This window comes from Cricetulus griseus (assembly GCF_003668045.3).
Source record: "Cricetulus griseus strain 17A/GY chromosome 1 unlocalized genomic scaffold, alternate assembly CriGri-PICRH-1.0 chr1_0, whole genome shotgun sequence".
Classification (NCBI taxonomy): domain Eukaryota; kingdom Metazoa; phylum Chordata; class Mammalia; order Rodentia; family Cricetidae; genus Cricetulus; species Cricetulus griseus.
In genome coordinates this window covers 87950330-87969305 of record NW_023276806.1, presented here as the reverse complement: position 1 = coordinate 87969305, position 18976 = coordinate 87950330, and the positions used below count along the sequence as shown (strand labels likewise).

Here is an 18976-nt window from a genome sequence, read left to right as displayed (position 1 = left end):
TTCCTCTATATTTTCCTAATGTAAGCAGTCAGAGCCCTAGTTAGAAGCATGGGAAGAAAAATAACTCCACCCTTCAGAGAAAGTAGTATGAAAGGAAGTGGAGGGCTTAGAGATCCACATATTAAAACTGTAATAAGTACATAATTCTGTTTTATAGGAAAGGAAATTAAAGCTTGGAAGAGTTACATAACACACACATACAAATATTTTTATGTATATATAGATATGTATATAACCAAATTCTGTGTATAGATCACATATTTATATATCTTTATCTCAATTACTTTCTTGTATCCTTTTTTACTTTCATGTCTTATATGTGTGCATGTGTGGATAGATAAACAGATAAATTGATTTCACATGTGGAAGAAAATGTGATATTTCTTGTCTTTTTGTTAAAATGATGATCTCTTGTTCCACCTATTTTTCTGTAGATGACACATTTTTAATGTTCTTTATAGATGAAAACAACTTTATTGTGTAAATATAACACACATATAGCCCACTGATTTGTCAATAGGTATCTATGCTGGTTCCATATCTTTGCTATAGTGAATAGTGCAGAGTTCATATTTGACACAAGTCTAAGAATGTCTAACTAGGAACTTTGTCTCCAGAGTCTACACAGTAGAGAGCCCAGTATCAATGGATACTGTGTTTCTAGGAGTCTTGAATGATCAAAGAGATGAAGTCAAGGGAAGATACCAAGAGAGTGCAGTCTGTTGATGCTGAAAGTTCCAGTGACCCCTCTTCAGGTGGGACTGACCCCGGTAGTTGATATCAGCTAATACCTTGCCCTTGGAGATCAGTTTCAGGTTATATATGGATTGTTGTTCATTTCTAAGCTTAGACTCAACACAAATGGCATTTCCCTATACATAAGAGAGTTCTTGTGCTATTACTGTTGTCATCTAATTTTTGGCTTAGATCAACAAATGACTGATCAGAGTTCTCAAAAATATAGGCATGCTTCTGATGAGCTAACTAGTCCTTCTATCTCTTCATTCCTTTTCCCTCCCTCCTTCTCAGAGCCTATAAGACCTTGCTGTACCTGTATAATTTTAGCCTGTGGTCTTGTCAAAACAGGAAAATGCACATATATCCCTGGCCTCACATATAGCAGACAATGAGATAGGAGATCAAGAGGAGGGACCAGGGGGTTGGTAATACCAAACAATGCAGAAGTGGGAATCTTGAGTGAGCAGTGGCATCATAGATATCATGGATCTTCTGAGCCAAAACAGATGTAATATATCCTTGAGCAACAGGGTCCTATCCATGTGTCTTAATCAAAGGGCATTAGCTAAACTCTCCTTCTTTCTTCAGAGCTAGTTTTCATATGTACTTAGCATCCATGGGCACATTCACACTCAAATGCATGTGCATATGCACACATTCCTATCCTTCCTCAACTCCATCTTCACATCAACTGTGGTTGCAAATCCAATTATAGAATGGTTTTCATACCTTCCATGGATTATAAGTGTCTGTAGGGTCAATTGCTGAAATCCTCTGTGGTGGGCTTACTGTTGTTTTTTTGAAGGTATCAAGGAGTACCTGGTATGTTATATGGTTCAGTGCCATTCAAAGAGCCTTCTGCTCCCAATGGACTGAGAAATACAGTCAGCATTTCACTTTTCAGCTGAGCCAAAAGATTAGGTAACCTGTCTTGTACACAGAGACTGCCAATCTAATTGGAGGAAATTCACATTAAGATTTTCAAAACTCTAAAAAGGGCTGATGAGTCTCAAGAGGGCTTTTCTTTTTTAATGTAATTGATGTGGCAGTGAAATATAATTTATTCAAACCTTATTATCTAAGGCAAAAGTTACCATTGTTGAATGAAGCCACATTCCTAACTTTAGAGAGGATGTAGCAGCACGAATTGCAAAGTTTTGGAGACTTGTTCTTGAATTTCCATATTCCAAGAAGTGACAGGTAGTGGCTGCCTTACCTCTCCATCAGGAAACCTTAGAGGCAGATAGCCTTTCATGCCAAGCACAGCAGGCTCAGTTACATGTCCATGGCAGGATAAGGTTAAGGTGGGGGCTGGGGGCGGGCAGGGCAGAAGAGGGAGACAGAAGCAGAAATCAATTCAAATTACTTTGATGACAGTTGCTTTGCAGAAAGGCAGACTGGGACTTCCAGGATGCTGGCAGCCCGCACAGGCGCTGCAGGGAGTCAGATCTCTGAAGACAACAGCAAGTTCAGAAAGCAGTCTGGCCTTTCCTCAGGAGGGAAAGACAAATCTCCCAAGAAAGCCCCCGAGAATGTTAAAGACAGCAGCCTCAGCCCCTGTGGGCAAAGCCAGCTCAGGGCACGGCAGCTGGCCCTGCTGCGGGAAGTGGAGATGAACTGGTACCTGCAGCTCTGCGAGCTGTCCAGCGAGCATACCACAGCGCACACCACCGGGATGCCACACAGGTGAGCACGCTGATGGGGGCATCCGGGAGGGATTTGGAGAGCGGGTGCATTGCGTTCCTTCCCAGCCTGTGAAATCTTAGCAGCAGCTCTCACAGCCTCAGGAATGCTTGGCACTTCAGAACATATACTACAAAAGGCAGAAACTTGGTGCAAGTTTCTTGGCTCTCTGGGTTGAGATTCAGAAAGCATCCTTTGGGAAGTGAGTAAAAATTTTTCTTAAGAAAAAAAATGTGAAGAATTTGGAGGCTGTGGAGAAAGAATGGTTCCTTCCCCAAAGAATGAAATGTCATCGCAGTCTGCCTGCATTTCTTTTAACTTGGAAGTAGGGCATGAGGGGAAGGCCCTTTTAGCTGTTTCAAAGTGGTTAGTTGAAAGTTCAGGTGGTTCAAGAGGAGTAGGTTGTACTGACAACTGTATATCTCAAAAGCTGGGACAGACAGCCCTGGGAGAAAAGAGCACTTTTTAAAAAGATGTACGTGTAAGGCAATTTCCTGCAGACTTTCTTTCTTCTCTTCCCTTATTCTCCACGTAACAGCAAGGAAAGATAGCTTCATTAATCCCACTGCAGCAAGGCAATCTTCACTGAGTGAAGTGTCCAGAGTCCTGAAGCACAAGTGTACCGACTTCCTACAATTTGTATTAAGAGATCTCTTAGGGAATTATTCACGAATGAATATTTCCCTAAGAGATAATTTTGCAAGAAAAGTCACTGTGTGATGAGCCCAGAATAGTTTTCATTAAATGATAATTAAAATCCATTAATAGAATAGCCAAAATGTCTTTTGTAAAGACTACAACATATCATATCAAAATGTCCAGTATACCTTTAGCAGCTTCCATGTGTATATGTGGTGTGTGTGCGTGTATGTGGGGGGTAATATGGTATGTGTGTGCCGGCACGGGGTGATGTGTGTTGGGTGTCTATGATATGTATTGTCTCCATGTGATATGTGTGTAATGTATGTGATGTATATGTGTGCTGTATGAGTGTGTGGTATCTTTATGTGTGGTGTGTGAGCGTGTGATGTGTTTGTAGTGTATGTTGCTATGTATTGTGCCTGCACATGAGTGTGCAGGTGTGCAGGGAGGCCAGGGCCAGACATCCTGTTTCTTCCTCTGTCACTCTCCACCTTAGTAAATCGAGACAGGACATCTCATTGTACCAGAAGTTTGTCATTTTGCCTAGGCTGGCTGTCCAGGGAGCTTTTGGGATTGGCCTATCTTTGCCCCACAATGCTAGAGTTACAAGCATGCATGGTCCTCTTGACTTTTTACATGGGCGCTGGGATTTGAACTCAGGCAGGCCTGAATACTTGCAGAGCAACCGCTCTTATCCACTAAGCTTTCCTCCAGCTTCCACTGTTATATTTCCAATTCAAAAAGGATATCTAAAGCAATTGAATTATATAGTTCATATACTCTAGAAACTTGGACAATACACTTCAAATGCTTGAATAAACTTACATCTCCCCCTTCCAATTGGCAGTTATAAAATAAATGTTTCAAAATGTAAGTCACTATTGGAAAATCCCCTCTTAAAGTGTAAGATGAAGTAAATCTTCTAGAAATGTTCTGGGAAATAGATTTAGTATTCATGGGCAGGGTGACTTGTGTAAGCTCTTGTATAAATTCTAATGCCTACATTTGGGGGAGGAGGAGGAAGGTTTTGAGGAAGGGATGGTCTCAGTTAAGGAAGGCTCATAAGAGAGCTTGTTCCTGCTAGAAATTCACTTCCTTAAATGACCCATATCCCAAATGGTATCTTTCAAGTTTATACAGCTCTTACTACAGAGCCTGTGGGGGGAAGTTACATGACAACATAAATCCTTGATAATGGTTTCTTTCCCCAACGTGTTCATTGACTTACTCTAAACCTGCCACTTTCCATAAAGACTATAATACAGGACCACAGAATTCCTGGTGTCAGCTGCCACCAAATCAACATTTCCCAAGTCCAAGTGAAATATCAGTTGAGATAATAAGGTTTAGTAAGAAATTGGGGGAGAAAACAGTAACTGGCCCTGTTATCAGAAAAGACTGGACAAGATATGATTTCAGATTATTGTAATCTTCAGGGCAGTGCCATTTTATCATTGATTCATATGAGCTGCTTTTTGCTCTTGCTTAGTGAGTGTGTTGAAAAAGTAAAGGCTTATCTATTTAAAGCCATTAGGAGAGGGAATGCCCATCCATCCTTGATTTTTGCAGTATGATTGTTTCCAGGAAGAAACTAGTGTGTGTAGTTGACACTCAGCTCATCCCTAATGTAGATGAATTTGCTGAAGATCTCAAAGTTTTCATAGCTCAGGAGATCAAGACCTTTCTTCCCTTTGCCAGCTCCCGCCTTTGCAAGTACCAGAACTCACCCAGTTCTGGTGAGTTTCCTGAACCATGACTTAGGCAATAGTTCACATTTTAATGTTCACATTTAGATACAATTCCCTGAATCATCCCAGTGTTTGGATTAGTTGTCAGGAAGTTATGGAAAGTTTGTGTGGACTTGGAATGTGTTTTCCTCAAATAGTTTGGCTCTCATGTGATATTTTCACTTTAGACATGTATGTAGATGATAAATGTGCCTAACCTTTAATTAAAATACTTTAAAATTTTATGCTTCTTTGAAACATTGTTCATGTGGCAGAACAAGAAATGTGTTGAGGAGAACTTGAAGACACTACATAGTGTAAGACCCTTTAATCCCTGGTCACCAGTAAGGACTTGGTGCAGTATTCTGACTCTGGTTCCCATACTGGGAAGATGGAATTAAAATATTGCATAGCAATTAATTCTTGCTTGTGTCAGACTGTTTTATACCTAGATCCCATAACAACCTCTATCTCAAAAGGTACTAACTGATCAGAGGAAAGCATTAGAGGTGGAGGCAGGGTTCAAGAGTCCTAGTATATTCAACAAACATAACTTTAGGAAGAAGGACAAGGAACAGATGTAAGAATAGCCCTTTTCCTTTTCTGGGCTGTGTGTACATGAGATTACACAATAAAACAATCTAATAAAATTTGATTTGTATTGACTGATTGTCCATTTAAGAGATGCCTAATGACAGTGATGGTGGGTACGTTTATTATCTGTGGCAGCATCATTACTTGCCTAACAAAGGAGAATAGAGTAGGGGCCAGGGAGGCAAGACTTGACCATTCCTCTTTGTTCCCATGTATGGTAGTTAGTTTTATTGTTTGCTTGTTAGTTTACTCATTTTTGTCAACTTGACAAAAGTTTGAGTCACCTGAGAAGAGGGAACCTCAGCTGAGGAACTAACTCCAGCAGACTGGCCTGGACACAACACCGTGTGGCATCTTTTTTTTTTTTTTTTTATCCTGGGACAGGCCTAGGTCCTCCCCCATGTGTCCAGGCCGAGAGAGCATCCCTTCACGTGGGATGGGTTCTCAAAGTCCCTTCTTTTTTTCTTTTTTCTTTTATTAGTTCAAATTAGGAACAAGCTTGTTTCACATGTCAATCTCTTCTCCCTGTCCCTCCCCCCCAACATTCTACCTGCCCCTAGCCATCCACCCTCCACTCCCCAGGCAGGGTAAGGCCCTCAAAAGGGGCTCCCCAAAGTCTACCACATCATCCTGGGCCAGGCCTAGGCCCTTCCACCGTGGGGCATCTTCTTGATTGATAATTGATGTGGGAGGGCCCAGCTCACTGTATGCAGTGCTGCCCCTGGGCAGGTGGTCCTGGGATGTATAAGAAAGCCAGCTGAGCAAGCCATGGGGAAGAAACCAGTTAGCCAGACTCCTTCATGGTTCTGCTTTAGTTCATGACACCAAGATTTCTGCTTCAAGGTCCTGCCCCTGCTTCCCACATTGATAGTTTATGGTGTGAAAGTGTAAGCCAAATATGCCCTTTTCTCCTCAAGTCTGTTTTGGTCAGTGTTTTATCATAGCAATAGAGAAGCCAACTGGGACACCATGTAGTTGTGAACATGACTTTTGAAATTGTATTTATTGTTTTAAAATACATTTTATGAACATAGAAGTAACCATGGGAATTTGTAGAATGTTTTAAAATAGATAAATGTATGCAAGAGGTCTGGGAGAGAGTTCAGTTGGTACAGTGCTTGACACACACGCATGAGAACCTGAGTTAGGATCCCAAGCACTCACATACAAATATGAAGAAGAACATTTCTTCAGCTCTGGAAAAGTGGAAACAGAACTCCTGGACCTTGTTGAAAAGCAAGCCTAGCCAATCAGTGAGTTCCAGATCCAGTGAGAGACTGTTTCAAAAAATAAGTATGGGTCTGGGAGGTCACCCAGTGAATAAGGATGCTTGCTCTGCAAACACAAGGACTTGAGTTCAGTACGCAGCACCCATGCAAAAGTCTGCATGGTTGTGCATGCATGTAATCCCAGTATTGACAAAGGGGAAAACAGATAGGCAAATGTCTGCTGGCCAGCCAGGCTAGCCTAGTTAAAGCAAGATTCCAGTTCAGTGAGAGATACTGTCTCAGAGCAACAAGACAAGGAATATTTCAGGGAAGCCACCCAACTTCTTGCTCCTTGTGATCAAAGAAATAGAAATTTAAAAAGTTAATTAACATACCCAACAATGCAAAACTCATTGATTTCATGGACTGGAGAGAGGGTTCAGTGGGTAAAGGTGCTTGCTGTCAAGACTGATGACCTGAGTTAGATCTGACTCTGGAAGGTTGTCCCCGGACCACCACACAGGCACCATGAAAGCTGTCCCTCCCATCACATAAAATCAACACATAAAATGAAAAGTAGAGAGAGAAATACTGGAGACAGAAGGGTTCAAGCAGGCAGTATAGTAATAAAGATGGAAGGGATGGCAGAGAAACAGTTAATCAATATAAAGTGTATGTGAACAAGCTGTGTAAAACCTCATTGAAATGATACGAAAGTGGATAATAGAACACACGTGATATGAGAGAGCAGGAGATAGATATGGGAAGCTAACGGTTTGCATAGGGATGGGTGGATGGAGGCAGGGGACTGGGGAAAAGGAAAAGAGGAATAGAGGGTGGGTTAACCAAAACAGGATGTATGAAGAAGCCAAATAAAACCCTACTAGTTTGTAAGCCAATTAAAGATGTAATTCTTTAAAAGGGGTTTGAACAGAGATACCTCATGTTAGTGAACAATGCTGTTCCCAGAGACAAAGGTTATTAAATGAAAGTCTTGGTGCCAGGCACTGTTTTACCACCATCCTCCCAGAGGCACCCTGAACAGTATAGGCTATTCACATTATTTTTAGTTACCTACCATAACTAGATGCTATGACCATATTGCTGAAAACACCACACACAAGAAATTAATCTTGAGCTAACTAGGAAACTCTTTGCTTGCTCACTAACTTTCATAGTGCTTGAAGGGGAGAAAAAGACATTAGTGGTCTTATATAGCACAGCATCCTGAATGTTACAATACTGACTGTCCCCACTGTGGTAAGATGCTTTATGGGGTGTGACAGTTTGAATGAGCATGGCTCCATAAGTCCATATATGTGAATACTTGGTCCCTAGTTGGTAGAACTAGTTGGGAAGAATTAGGAGGTGTGAGCTTGTTGAAGGAGGTGTGTCACTGGGAGTGAGCTTTGAGGTTTCAAAAGACCCATGGCATTCTGAGCCTATTTCTCTCTGCCTCCTACTTTTGGATCAAGATATAAGCTCTCAGTTGTTCCTTCACTATCATGGATGCTACCCTTTGAAACTGTAAGCTCCAAACCAAATGCTTTCTATTATAAGTTACCATGGTCATGGAGTTTTATCATAGAAACAGAACAGTAACTAAGACAGGGATCAATAAATTGCTCTCTTGATTAGATGTTGGAACTGCTCCACAGGAAAGAAACATGGTCAAAACCCATGGTTATGCAAACCACAGACCCTAGTGGAGAACTCACTGATGCTGTTTTTCTAAACAGTCACATTATGAAAGGCCTTCTAAATGCTTATGCTTATATGTTCTGGTTTGCTTTCTGTTGCTGTGATAAACCACTGACCAAAAGAAAGTTGGATAGGTAAGATTGATTTGACTTATAGGTTACAACATCAAGAAATAGCCAAGGCAGGAGGCAGGAACTCAAGGCAGGAACCAGAAGGAATGAGGCAAGAACTGAAGCAGGGGCCATGGAGGAATGCTGCTTACCAGCTTGTTCCTTAGGCTCACACTTATCTACCTTTCCTATATCTGACAGGACCATCAGCTTAGGGTTGACACTACCCAAGTGTCCTGGACCCTCCCATATGCATTATTGATTAAGAAAATGTCCCAAAAGACTTGCCCATGGGCCAATCCGATTGAGGCTTTTCTCGGCTGACGTTTCTTCTTCAGATGATTTCAGTTTGTATCAAGTTGACCACACAGATAGATTTGAACTGTTTCCAACCTTTGTCATGGCAGCTTCTTATTGCAGTGGGTAGTGGTTAATACAGAGAGTTGTGCCCATTCAAAATGTTGAGAATAAGGGACAGTGGATGCTAGCTGCAGGCAGGACCTCTGTGTCAACCCTCCCCATCGTCACCACCACCAAGGCTCATGGAAGACCCCAGAAGAGCGGACAGAAAGGATGTAAGAACCAGGGAGCTGGGAGGAATGCTATGAAGTACTTGTCCTATGGAAATGCCATGGCTGTTACATACTCACAGCACAATTCATAACACAAGACCTACAAAGATCAAGCCAGTTAAAAAGTCCATCATATAGGGGTAAAAGATTCCTCAGGCCTGAATTGAGGAGCTAGATACAATTGATGGCTGATGTAGGATGAAGAGTAACTTTTAATTTGAGGCTATGGCCACTAGTGGGTTACACTTGTCTCATTTCCTGACACCACACCAGAGTCTAAAACTAACCAAATAATTTTAAAAAGGAGCTCATGAAGTTGGGAGGGTCCTGAAAGGAGTTAGGGGAAAGTGGGTAGGGTTGATGGTTTGCACATCTGAGATTTTCAAAGAATAAATTTAAAATATTCTTTTAAAAAGGAGATGGCTACCATTGTAAACAAGTGTGGTAAAACAAGCAAATTACAATATAAATAATTTGAAAGAATAACGCATTTTGTTTGCATGCTTTGGTCAGAACTGAGGTGAAACCCACATTATGCCTGGTCTATGTGGTTAGGGCTTATGAAGCCTGTTAAGGGTGAGTGACTCTGAAGGTGTATGGTAAGAAGGTGTGCTTCAGCCAGCATCTGAGCACTGAACACTCTGCTCATCTCAGTTAAGATTCCTTAGGGTATTTATGGAAATAACATCCTCTCAAGCAAAAGTACATTGAGGTTAGAATACAAAGAGACTTTAAACACCAGCAGCATTAACATTCCAGACCAGAGCAGCCTGAACTATTTAGTGAAAAGTACTAGACACACAGTATTCCCTACACAATCGTGTGGGTAAAAATTTAGTTACAGCATCTGATAGAGATTTCACCTTCTTAACTCATATGCCTTATGGTATAGACAGTAGTTTATTGAGATGCTTCCTAATGTTCTCACTATTAGCAGAACTACTTGAAATCCCAGAATTTGTTCCCCTCCATAAGTTTCCAGAAGGTCTGCACAGGCAGTTCTGAAGGTGACTGCCAGTGAAGCTACTAGGGATCCCAGAGCTTAGAGGACTCTGGCAGCATTTGTGAAATCCCAGGAGTTAGAGGTAAGTAGGTAGGGTTGATGGTTTGCACATCTGAGATTTTCAAAGAATAAATTTAAAATATTCTTTTAAAAAGGAGGTGGCTACCATTGTAAACAAGTGTGTAAATGTCTGGGATTATGATAAAAATGCATGCAAGATGATCTCAAATATCAATCATGAGATCAATGAGTGAGCATTCACCCATCTGACTGAGCATCTTGTCTATATAAGGTGACACAAAGATGAATTGCTATGAAATCGACTTGTACACAGGAGTAATGACATTTATACTTCAATCAGGAATGCTCTAGATGAGAAGGTCATAGAGTTAAGAGGAAGGATTTGCATTCTTGGTAGGAGTGATTGGAGTTGGACTTGGGGGATGTGCACAGCCTGAACTGAAGGTGATGGATATCAATGAAGGTGTTGGTTTTGGCAATGAAAAGAATTGGTGGAGTGGGGGGAAATCCTTTCTGAGTGCCATGAGTCAAATGTCCATCTACCAAGTTCTCGCTTGTCATTGCCTGCATTTGTACCTGAGAGGGGGAGTGTGGATTTCCACACTTTCTCTACAAGCCAAGTGGCTAGATGCCTTTGGATTTGGAGTAGAAAGGTCTAGGTTTAAATCCTGGTGGTATTTCTGGATACGTATGCATGTGGGGTCATGCATTCCCCTCATATTTGAGGTTCTTGCTTCTTGCTTAGCAAAGGGCTGGATGAGGAAGAAATCACATGGTCACTCAAATGACTGTGTCAATGGTGAGTAATATGAACTGTGCTATTTCTTTAGGCTTTCTTTACATGTGACTTTTTTCCTATCAAGGGATCCATCTGGCAGCACACAATTGGCATCTCCTGTTAGGTTGAATTGGCCTCTGCTTTATTAATTCCATTTGAAGTCATTCTTGACTATGTCTGTCTCATCTGAGTTCCAAGAAGGGTAGACAGAAATAATCACTGTGGCCTTTCCAGTGCTTGTCACTAAATGACATGCATTAATGTCTGGACAGGGACTCTTGCTGTTAGGCTCCATGCTTTCGTTTCGTGGGAATGAAGCAGCACAGTGGACTGAGGAATGCTTGCTCATATTCCTCTGGAGAAGACAGCTAAACTATGTTCCTTCAGTCACAGACTTCTGGATATGGTCAGTGTCACCAAGTGCCAATCTTCCAGCATTAGAAAGAATCTCCACTCTGAGTTTAGAGAAACCAACAGATTTATATGTATGGCATACACATTGTCATCTAAACTTGCCAAAATCTTCTTTAGTTGCCAGAAATTTAAACTGGGCTTCCAGCCAGACTTGTGTCCCTAATAGAGGAAGGTTTCCTGATGCTGACTAAATGGTTGTATGCAAATATTTTTTACCTTATGAAATCACTGATCATAAAACTGTCCCTGGCTGCTAAATCCTGATACATGCATGACCTGACATGACAATGTTTACTTTTTAAGACCAGTCACAAGCCTGAAGGTTCATGTGGATGGAACCTGAGGGAAGAGTTCTGCCATCTTTGCCTTGTTTTCTTAAATGGCTGGAGAATTCATATCTACCCATCAGACAAAAGGGAGAAAGGAAGGAAGATCACATGGAAGGTGCTGGATCTGTAAAGGGTATCAGTGAAGAAAAGTTACAGTGGGCGAATTCAGTCACATGACCACACTTAACTCAATTGGATGCTGGGACTTGCAGTCCAAATGCATGCTTAAGAAGAAAGAGAAATGGTCATGTTACAGCTAGCCAGTCTCTACCAGTGGTTCAAGCAAGCAACATGAATTTGGCAATTCCTGTTAACAAGGAGAGATCTGTAGTAGCCTGTAGTTTTAACAGTGTTCCTTTCATTCAAAGCCTGAATCTTTGACCTGACTGACCTTTCCTTGGGCACATGGTGAGTCAATATCTTTGGGCTTGCCTGCTTAGATTTCAACTGTCCTGTTTCACTGAGAAGCCTGATGACACTTCAGAAAACTGTAGAAGGTGATCTGATACCAGGCTGGCAGGGACATGGGACACTGATGAAGTAAACATCCTTCTGTGTCCACCCATGAACACTGAGCTCTCATTCTGATTCTCGAAGTTCCATGAAAACACAGGGATAGCAGGAGGCCTGCTGAGCCTCCCTGAAGCTCATGTTCCCTTCCTCCTCCTCTGGGTTGTGAGAGGACTTCTTGGTAGTGCAGCAGCTCCTTCTTTGCTATGGAAACAACCACAGCTTCTGGCTCCAGACACACAGCCTGGCATCTCATGAGACAGGTTCAGGCACACAGAAACGTAAGTCAGAGAGCATGGGTCCAGAGTCAGGTGACCTGTTAATTCAGTTTGCTATTACAGAACCATCAAGGTGTGTGCTTCTAGGAGGAGCGTCTGGGTACTATGTCCATTCAAATGACATTCACTATGTGTTTTTCATAATAAAGCCTACAGGATGCTTGATGGCAGTCAAATCAGCTATTCAGTTGCCAAGAGCAGGACACAGTGTGGTTTTCCATTAGTCATTCCTTCTCTGCATCACTATCTTCAATCACACACACATACACACACACACACACACACACACACACACACACACACACACACACACACACACATGTGTACAGAGTGGTAAGGACTCAGAATAATTGTTTAAGACAAGTTCAGTTTATGTTCCAGGGACCTTGTTTTAGTATAAATATCTCACATTTAAAATTCTTTACTAAAAAACAAACAAACAAAACAAGCCCAAAGTGCATTTTATAGTTTAATATTCACATTTTATTTTATTACAACTAGTGTTAAATATGAAATGAACTGTACAAAAGAGCTGTTAAGTTATTTAATTTCCTCTAGGGCTAAGTAGCTGCTAATCAGTATAAACAATCCACAAGCAAGATGTGCTAAAAGACCAGCTCTGTCTGCAAGCTTAGTAATTTGAATGATGAGACTATCCAAATAACAGTTGCTTGTTATACAAATTTTAAGTGATTAAAACTGTTTTCAGTATTTTACATTCCAGATGGTGAAATACCCAAAAGATATGGTAGAAGAGTATTAAGTTTACATGTGTTTTAAAGTATTTTCAGTTAAGTACATTTCCCATGATACCTGTCTTCAGAAATACTTAAAAAAACGAAAGAAAAGGAAAGAGAAAAACAAAATAACAACAAACCCCAGAACAGATTACATATCAGGATATTCTTTCATTAGTATACATGTAATACTGAAATAGTCTCTAGAATCACTAAAAAGATTTAATTCACTAAAAAAAAATTAACATTGTCATGGTCTAGTTGTAGATACAGAAGGGCTATTCTGGAAGGCCTCCTGCTCAAACAACCTTAGAGTGTTTTCAATGACACAAGACTATAGTAGTAAATGGGTATGATATTAGGAGTGTGAGGGAAATTCTATAAAAATATGAAGTGAGGGCTGGCGAGATGGCTCAGAGGTTAAGAGCACTGGCTGCTCTTCCAGAGGTTCTGAGTTCAATCCCCAGCAACCACAGCCTGGTGGTTCACAACCATCTGTAATGAGATCTAGTGCCCTCTTCTGGCCTGCAGGGATACACACAGGCAGAACACTGTATATATAATAAATAAATGCATTAAACGTTTTTTTAAAGAAAGAAATATAAAGTGATTCATTTTGGAAGGGTACAGGGAGGGAAGAAACTATGAGGGAAAATAGCATGCAAAATGCATCACTGAAGCAAGGTTTTAATGGCGATGCACAGGGCTGTGGGCATGCAAATCAAGAGATACGAGTAGGATGACCACTGTACAAGAAACAGCTGAGAGCAAAGCCGACCTTCTTAGGTTTGGGAGGATGGGTGGATGATGTTTCTAAAAGGAGAAAATGAGGCTCCATTCATCTGACGTTGGGACATAATAAAACTTTCTGATTTTATAATAAAACAAACTGATTTTCCTGATAACTGAAACAAAGTATTAAGGCTTTAATGTGATTTTTAAACCCGAGGAAAAATTTGACAATTCTAGTTTATGATAGAGGGTATTAACTATTGTGCTGGGTTAAAATGTCCTCTGCTGTGGAAAAAAGGGCAAAGAGATTGTAAGAGCTGGAACCTCATGAAGATTTCTGTGGAAAGTGTCTTCTAGATGTGGTACGGCCATGTGCTCATGCATGCATTGTAGCTGTGGTTACCTGCATGAGACATTCACAAGTCTGGGCCTTCCACATTTGATCCAGGAAAAGAAAAGGGCTCCTGTGGTTTACCCCTTCTGAGGGAATATTCATAGTTGATGGCAGCCAGAGGAAGAGGTGTCACTATCTTTAGTGCTGTACCATTGATATATTACCTTGCTCCAGTAATAACCTTCCACCCAAGCTCATGCAGGTGCCCTTTTTAAACTCTCCCTCCCTCCCTCCCTCTTCCCCCTTCCCCCTCAATCTCTCTCTCTCTCTCTCTCTCTCTCTCTCTCTCTCTCTCTCTCTCACACACACACACACACACACACACACACTCACACATGCATACACACACACAGAGGCATACAATTAGAAGACTTGCTGAGAACCCAGGTTCCAGCAGGAGAAGGGAGTTAAGACAGATGCTAGGGCATAAGGACCAGAGTTCATTATATACATGATGAAATGTCAAAGAATGAAACAAAGAAGCTTTTAAAATGCAAAGTGACAACCTACAGGATGTGAAGAAGTGTTAGAAAAGTGTTTAAGTGTTATGAATTTAGTATTAAGATTACATAAAGGCATCTATCTGACAAATCAAAAAAGCACACAAATTAAAAAGTGACAAAATAACTTGAAATTCTTCTTAAAAAGTTATTCAAGATAAAGAAAATCAGTTTGCTTCGGTAATAACCAGGGAAATGTAAATGAAAACTGCAATGATGCATTCCTCACTTACACTTGAAATGCACACCATACAATGAGCTATGCCATTGATGCACTGCGATTTGAAACCTTGTGTAAAGCTTGAATGTTAAATGACTATTTATCTCATGGAAAACAGCTTAGCAATTTCTCAAAAGTTAAATGTAGATGTCTCCTAGGATCCTGTAATTCTACTCCTATATACATTCTCAAATTATCTTTTAAATTTTATTTTATTGATTTTTTAGGGTTTTGTACTTATGTATACTTCATATTGAACATATTATCCCTCATAAGCATTTTTCTACTTTTGTGTTGTCTTATGTATCTGTATTTGTCTTTCTGTGATCAGTTTAGTTTGCTTAATATGATGATTCCCAGTAGCATCCCTCTTCCTGAAAACAACAAAACTTCACTCTTTATGGCTGAACAGGATTCCACATTTTCCTCACTCATTCCTCTCCTGTTGATTCCTTAGCCTGGTTCCACAAAGTAGCTATTGTGAATGCTGTTGCAGTATACCTTTGTGTTAAAGTATCTGCACATTCACATATTTCATAACAGGACTGTTCAAAATGGGCACTCAGTAAAAAATACCCCAGTGTTCCTCAACTGAGGAACGAATGCTCGAACTGTGGTAGTGGTAAGTACATACAGTGAAACATTATTTGTGGACATAAATAAGTGAATTGGGTGGAACTCCAGAACATCAAGTTAAGTGAAAGAAGCCAGACACAGATTGGCACACTACCTATGATTGTATTTGGATAAAATATCAAAAGCAACTAAGTCCATCCTGGTACATTGTGGACTGGGGTTCTTTCTGGAGTTGAGGGAATACATAGAAGAAATTGATTATTGCCCAGGACACCTTACTTCAGGTGAATGGAAGAGTTTTGCTAAAAGATAGAGGTGTGGTTATGGAACATTGTCAGCCCACTACTGCTGCTAAGCCATTTGCTTTAAGACTCTGTATTTTATGTTAGATGATTTTATTTATTTAATACATTACTTAAAAAGTGAAACATCCCCTGGGGTTGTTAGGATGTATGGGATGCCTTGGAAATCAGTAAATGCATTTACCACTTGAGTTTTGGATTTGCATTCCTGCATTCTTCACCCCACTCTTCTGTAGTCCCCTATCGCTATCAACCATCCTTAGAGCTGTCAGTATGCCTGGCCCTAATTGTTCTCATTTTCCATCTTTGCTTGGGTGAGGACTAGGAAACAAGGAAGGCAGTTGTGCTTAAATTATGATGAAGAAAGACAATTTGGATTCTGAATTGAGGTACAAAATACAGGATTTGTTGTATTTAATTTGTTCATTTGGTTCTTGGCTGTATTCTGTCCAGCAAAGTTGGAGAAAGGTCACCTCTAAAATAACTCAGTTGTTTCTCTATTTGTAGTAACAGAGTCTGTCTGGGAGAGTGCCAGGTCCTGGAGTTGCCTCAGTTGGTTTTATCTGGAAGAATCTTTAGAGATTTTAGGGGGGCATTTAGAACCCATTTTGTTGGGTCACCGATAGTTCAGATTTTATAAAGGTCTCATCCAATAGAGCATTCCACCATAAGATAGCAAAGGGAACTCTATTTCTCATTCACAGCAGAACTGCAGCTTTTCAGCTGATTAATGTTTATGTAATATTGCCTTGGAACAACATGGTGTTTATTAGCTGAACATTTGTAAGTATTATACAGTGGAAGGACATTTCAAGAGTCAGCCTGGGGACTGGGGATATGGCTTGGTTGATAAAGTGCGTGCTGCTTGAGTATGGGGACATGAGCTTGAATGACCAACACCTATGTAAAAAACCAAACATGGCGTCTGCTTGTATCCTGAAGCTGGGGAGTGGAGACCAGAAGAAGATCCCTAGGATTTGCTGACCAGCCCTATCTGAATTAGTGAGCTTCTAGTTCAACAAGAGATACTGTCTCACAAAACAAGGTGGAACACACACATGTACACACACACACACACACACACACACACACACACACACACACACACACACACACACCACAGTAAGCTTTATGTATTTGGATAGTTAAATACATAAACCAATTTAACTTGCTCAGGCATCTGTAATTAGGTCTTTGGTAGTACTTCTTGGTATCTGGTCTCCCCTTTGTTGAGAGTGGTTGTGTGGATCGTTGTTTGCTGTTACCTCAATTTGTTAAGCTATGGGCCAGTTGGATAGTTCTTGGTGCTCCATCTTGGGTACTCTGTTGGTTTCTGAATGAGGCCTCACAGTGTTCTCAGCTTGGCTAGGAACATGCTCACCTTCTGAGCCTAACATAAACCTTCCAGAGGCTTAGGAGATTATCTCTATTCGGGCATTTGGAGAGGGTTTGCTGGGCTTTGCAGGCAACTCTGAAGTTCCTTATTAGCGACCCCATGGTGTAAATGCCACATGGGGTGGCTGACAGGCAGGTAGAAGGGAGATTGAGTTCCGGCAACTGCAAGTTCTGGTTAAATTCTGTGCAGCTCAGGGACAAAGGAAGAAAAGAGTCACAGACCTCATTGTTTTAGAAACTACCATCTCTGCCATTTTCCCTCTGATTCTCCTTTAAGGGAGACTTGGCTGGCTTGTGTTCCCACTCTGGCAGGAAGATGTCCAGGGCTCCACAGCTGGATGTTCAGACCTCCATGGCTGGATGTTCAGGGCTCCACAGATAGATGTTCAGGGCTCCAAAGCTTGGTGTTTAGCCCTCCATGGCTGGATGTGAATGGCACTTGCTGACAAGTGATAGAAGCAGAGACACAACTTCACTTGGGAATCCCAACTCCTCTTCACTTGGGAAACCCTACCATGTGGTTTCTTTCTTGGTTTTTCAGGTCTTTTCTTTATTTATTATTTCTTATATCTCCCTGAAGTCCTGAGCTTTGGATTCCAGGACGAGAAGGGGCTAAGCTGAGTAGATTCACAATTAAGTGAAACACACTTATTAACTATGAAATACTAATTCTGTCAAAACATGCCAATGATTATGGAAGTTGCATGTCTATGTCAGATACCATTCTCCCCTTGAAGTGCTGATGGACTAGATGGAGTGAAGATGGGCACATGCACAAAGAGATTTCCAACACTCTCAAACTGAACTCTGTGTTCCCTGTAGAAATCCACAACCTTATTTCCTACATTCATGGAAAGCAAAATCCAACTTGGGTCAAGGGCATGATCTGCCAGCACATTCAGAGCAAAGAGAAGGATTGACTGAATTCTTTCCTACCTTGGACAGCTGTTTACAGTAGCTGAGAAATGGAAGCCTTTGAGATAGCTGCCCCTCAGTGAAGGGATTGTAGGTGTAGGCCCCCAACCCGGAGACAGCAGAGCTAAGGGTGCTGGATACTATAGGAGGTGCACAGAGTCGAAGAAAGAAGTCAAGGCTCATAGTTTATTCTTTCCTTGTTTGGAGTGGTGTTCCGTGACATGCATGATGCAGTGTGTCATGGTACGGATATAGCACAGTTTGGGGTGACAGGCATGGTGCAGTGTGCAGTGGTATGGATAGGACACAGTTTAGGGTGACACACAAGGTGCAGTGGTATGGCTATAACACAGTGTAGGGTACCTCAGTCCAAGTGCAGAGGTCAGAGGACATTTTTGTGGGGTGGGTTCTCTCCTTTCACTCTCTGCCCTCTGAGCAAATTAAACTCAGGCCATCAGACTTACAAACATGCCCCTGAAGGCCCAGAGCAAATGTTTTTCATGCTGAAGAGATCAAATTCGTTCCTTCCTTGGATTGTGATTTTGGTGCCAAATCTAAGAGTCCTTCACTCAACTAAAGATTTTCTCCTGTTGGGCCAGAAAGATGGCTCAACCAGTAATGGTTCTTGCTGCCAAAACCCAAGAGCTGAGTTTGCTGCCTACAACCCCCATGGTGGAGAGAGCTGTCTCTGGTAAGCTGCCTTATACCTGTGCTCACAGACACACACACCACACACACACACACACACACACACACACACACACACAGAGAGAGAGAGAGAGAGAGAGAGAGAGAGAGAGAGAGAGAGAGAGAGGTGCACACTAAATAAGTAAATAAATAAATGTAAAATGTATTTTTATCCTGTTTTTATACTTTCAAATATACTTTGTTTCATGA

The 18976-nt window shown here is 41.2% G+C and overlaps 1 protein-coding gene across 2 annotated transcripts in view; it reads left to right on the top strand.

Annotated features, from left to right (window-relative positions):
* The first annotated feature begins 2149 nt into the window (after positions 1-2149).
* Positions 2150-18976, top strand: part of Kcnab1 (potassium voltage-gated channel subfamily A member regulatory beta subunit 1) — a 388290-nt gene continuing 371463 nt past the window's right edge. For both annotated transcript variants that reach the window (XM_035450521.1, XM_035450519.1), the window contains exon 1: positions 2150-2424. In XM_035450521.1, the coding sequence (XP_035306412.1) occupies positions 2150-2424 (275 nt within the window). The remainder of the gene's footprint in view (positions 2425-18976) is intronic.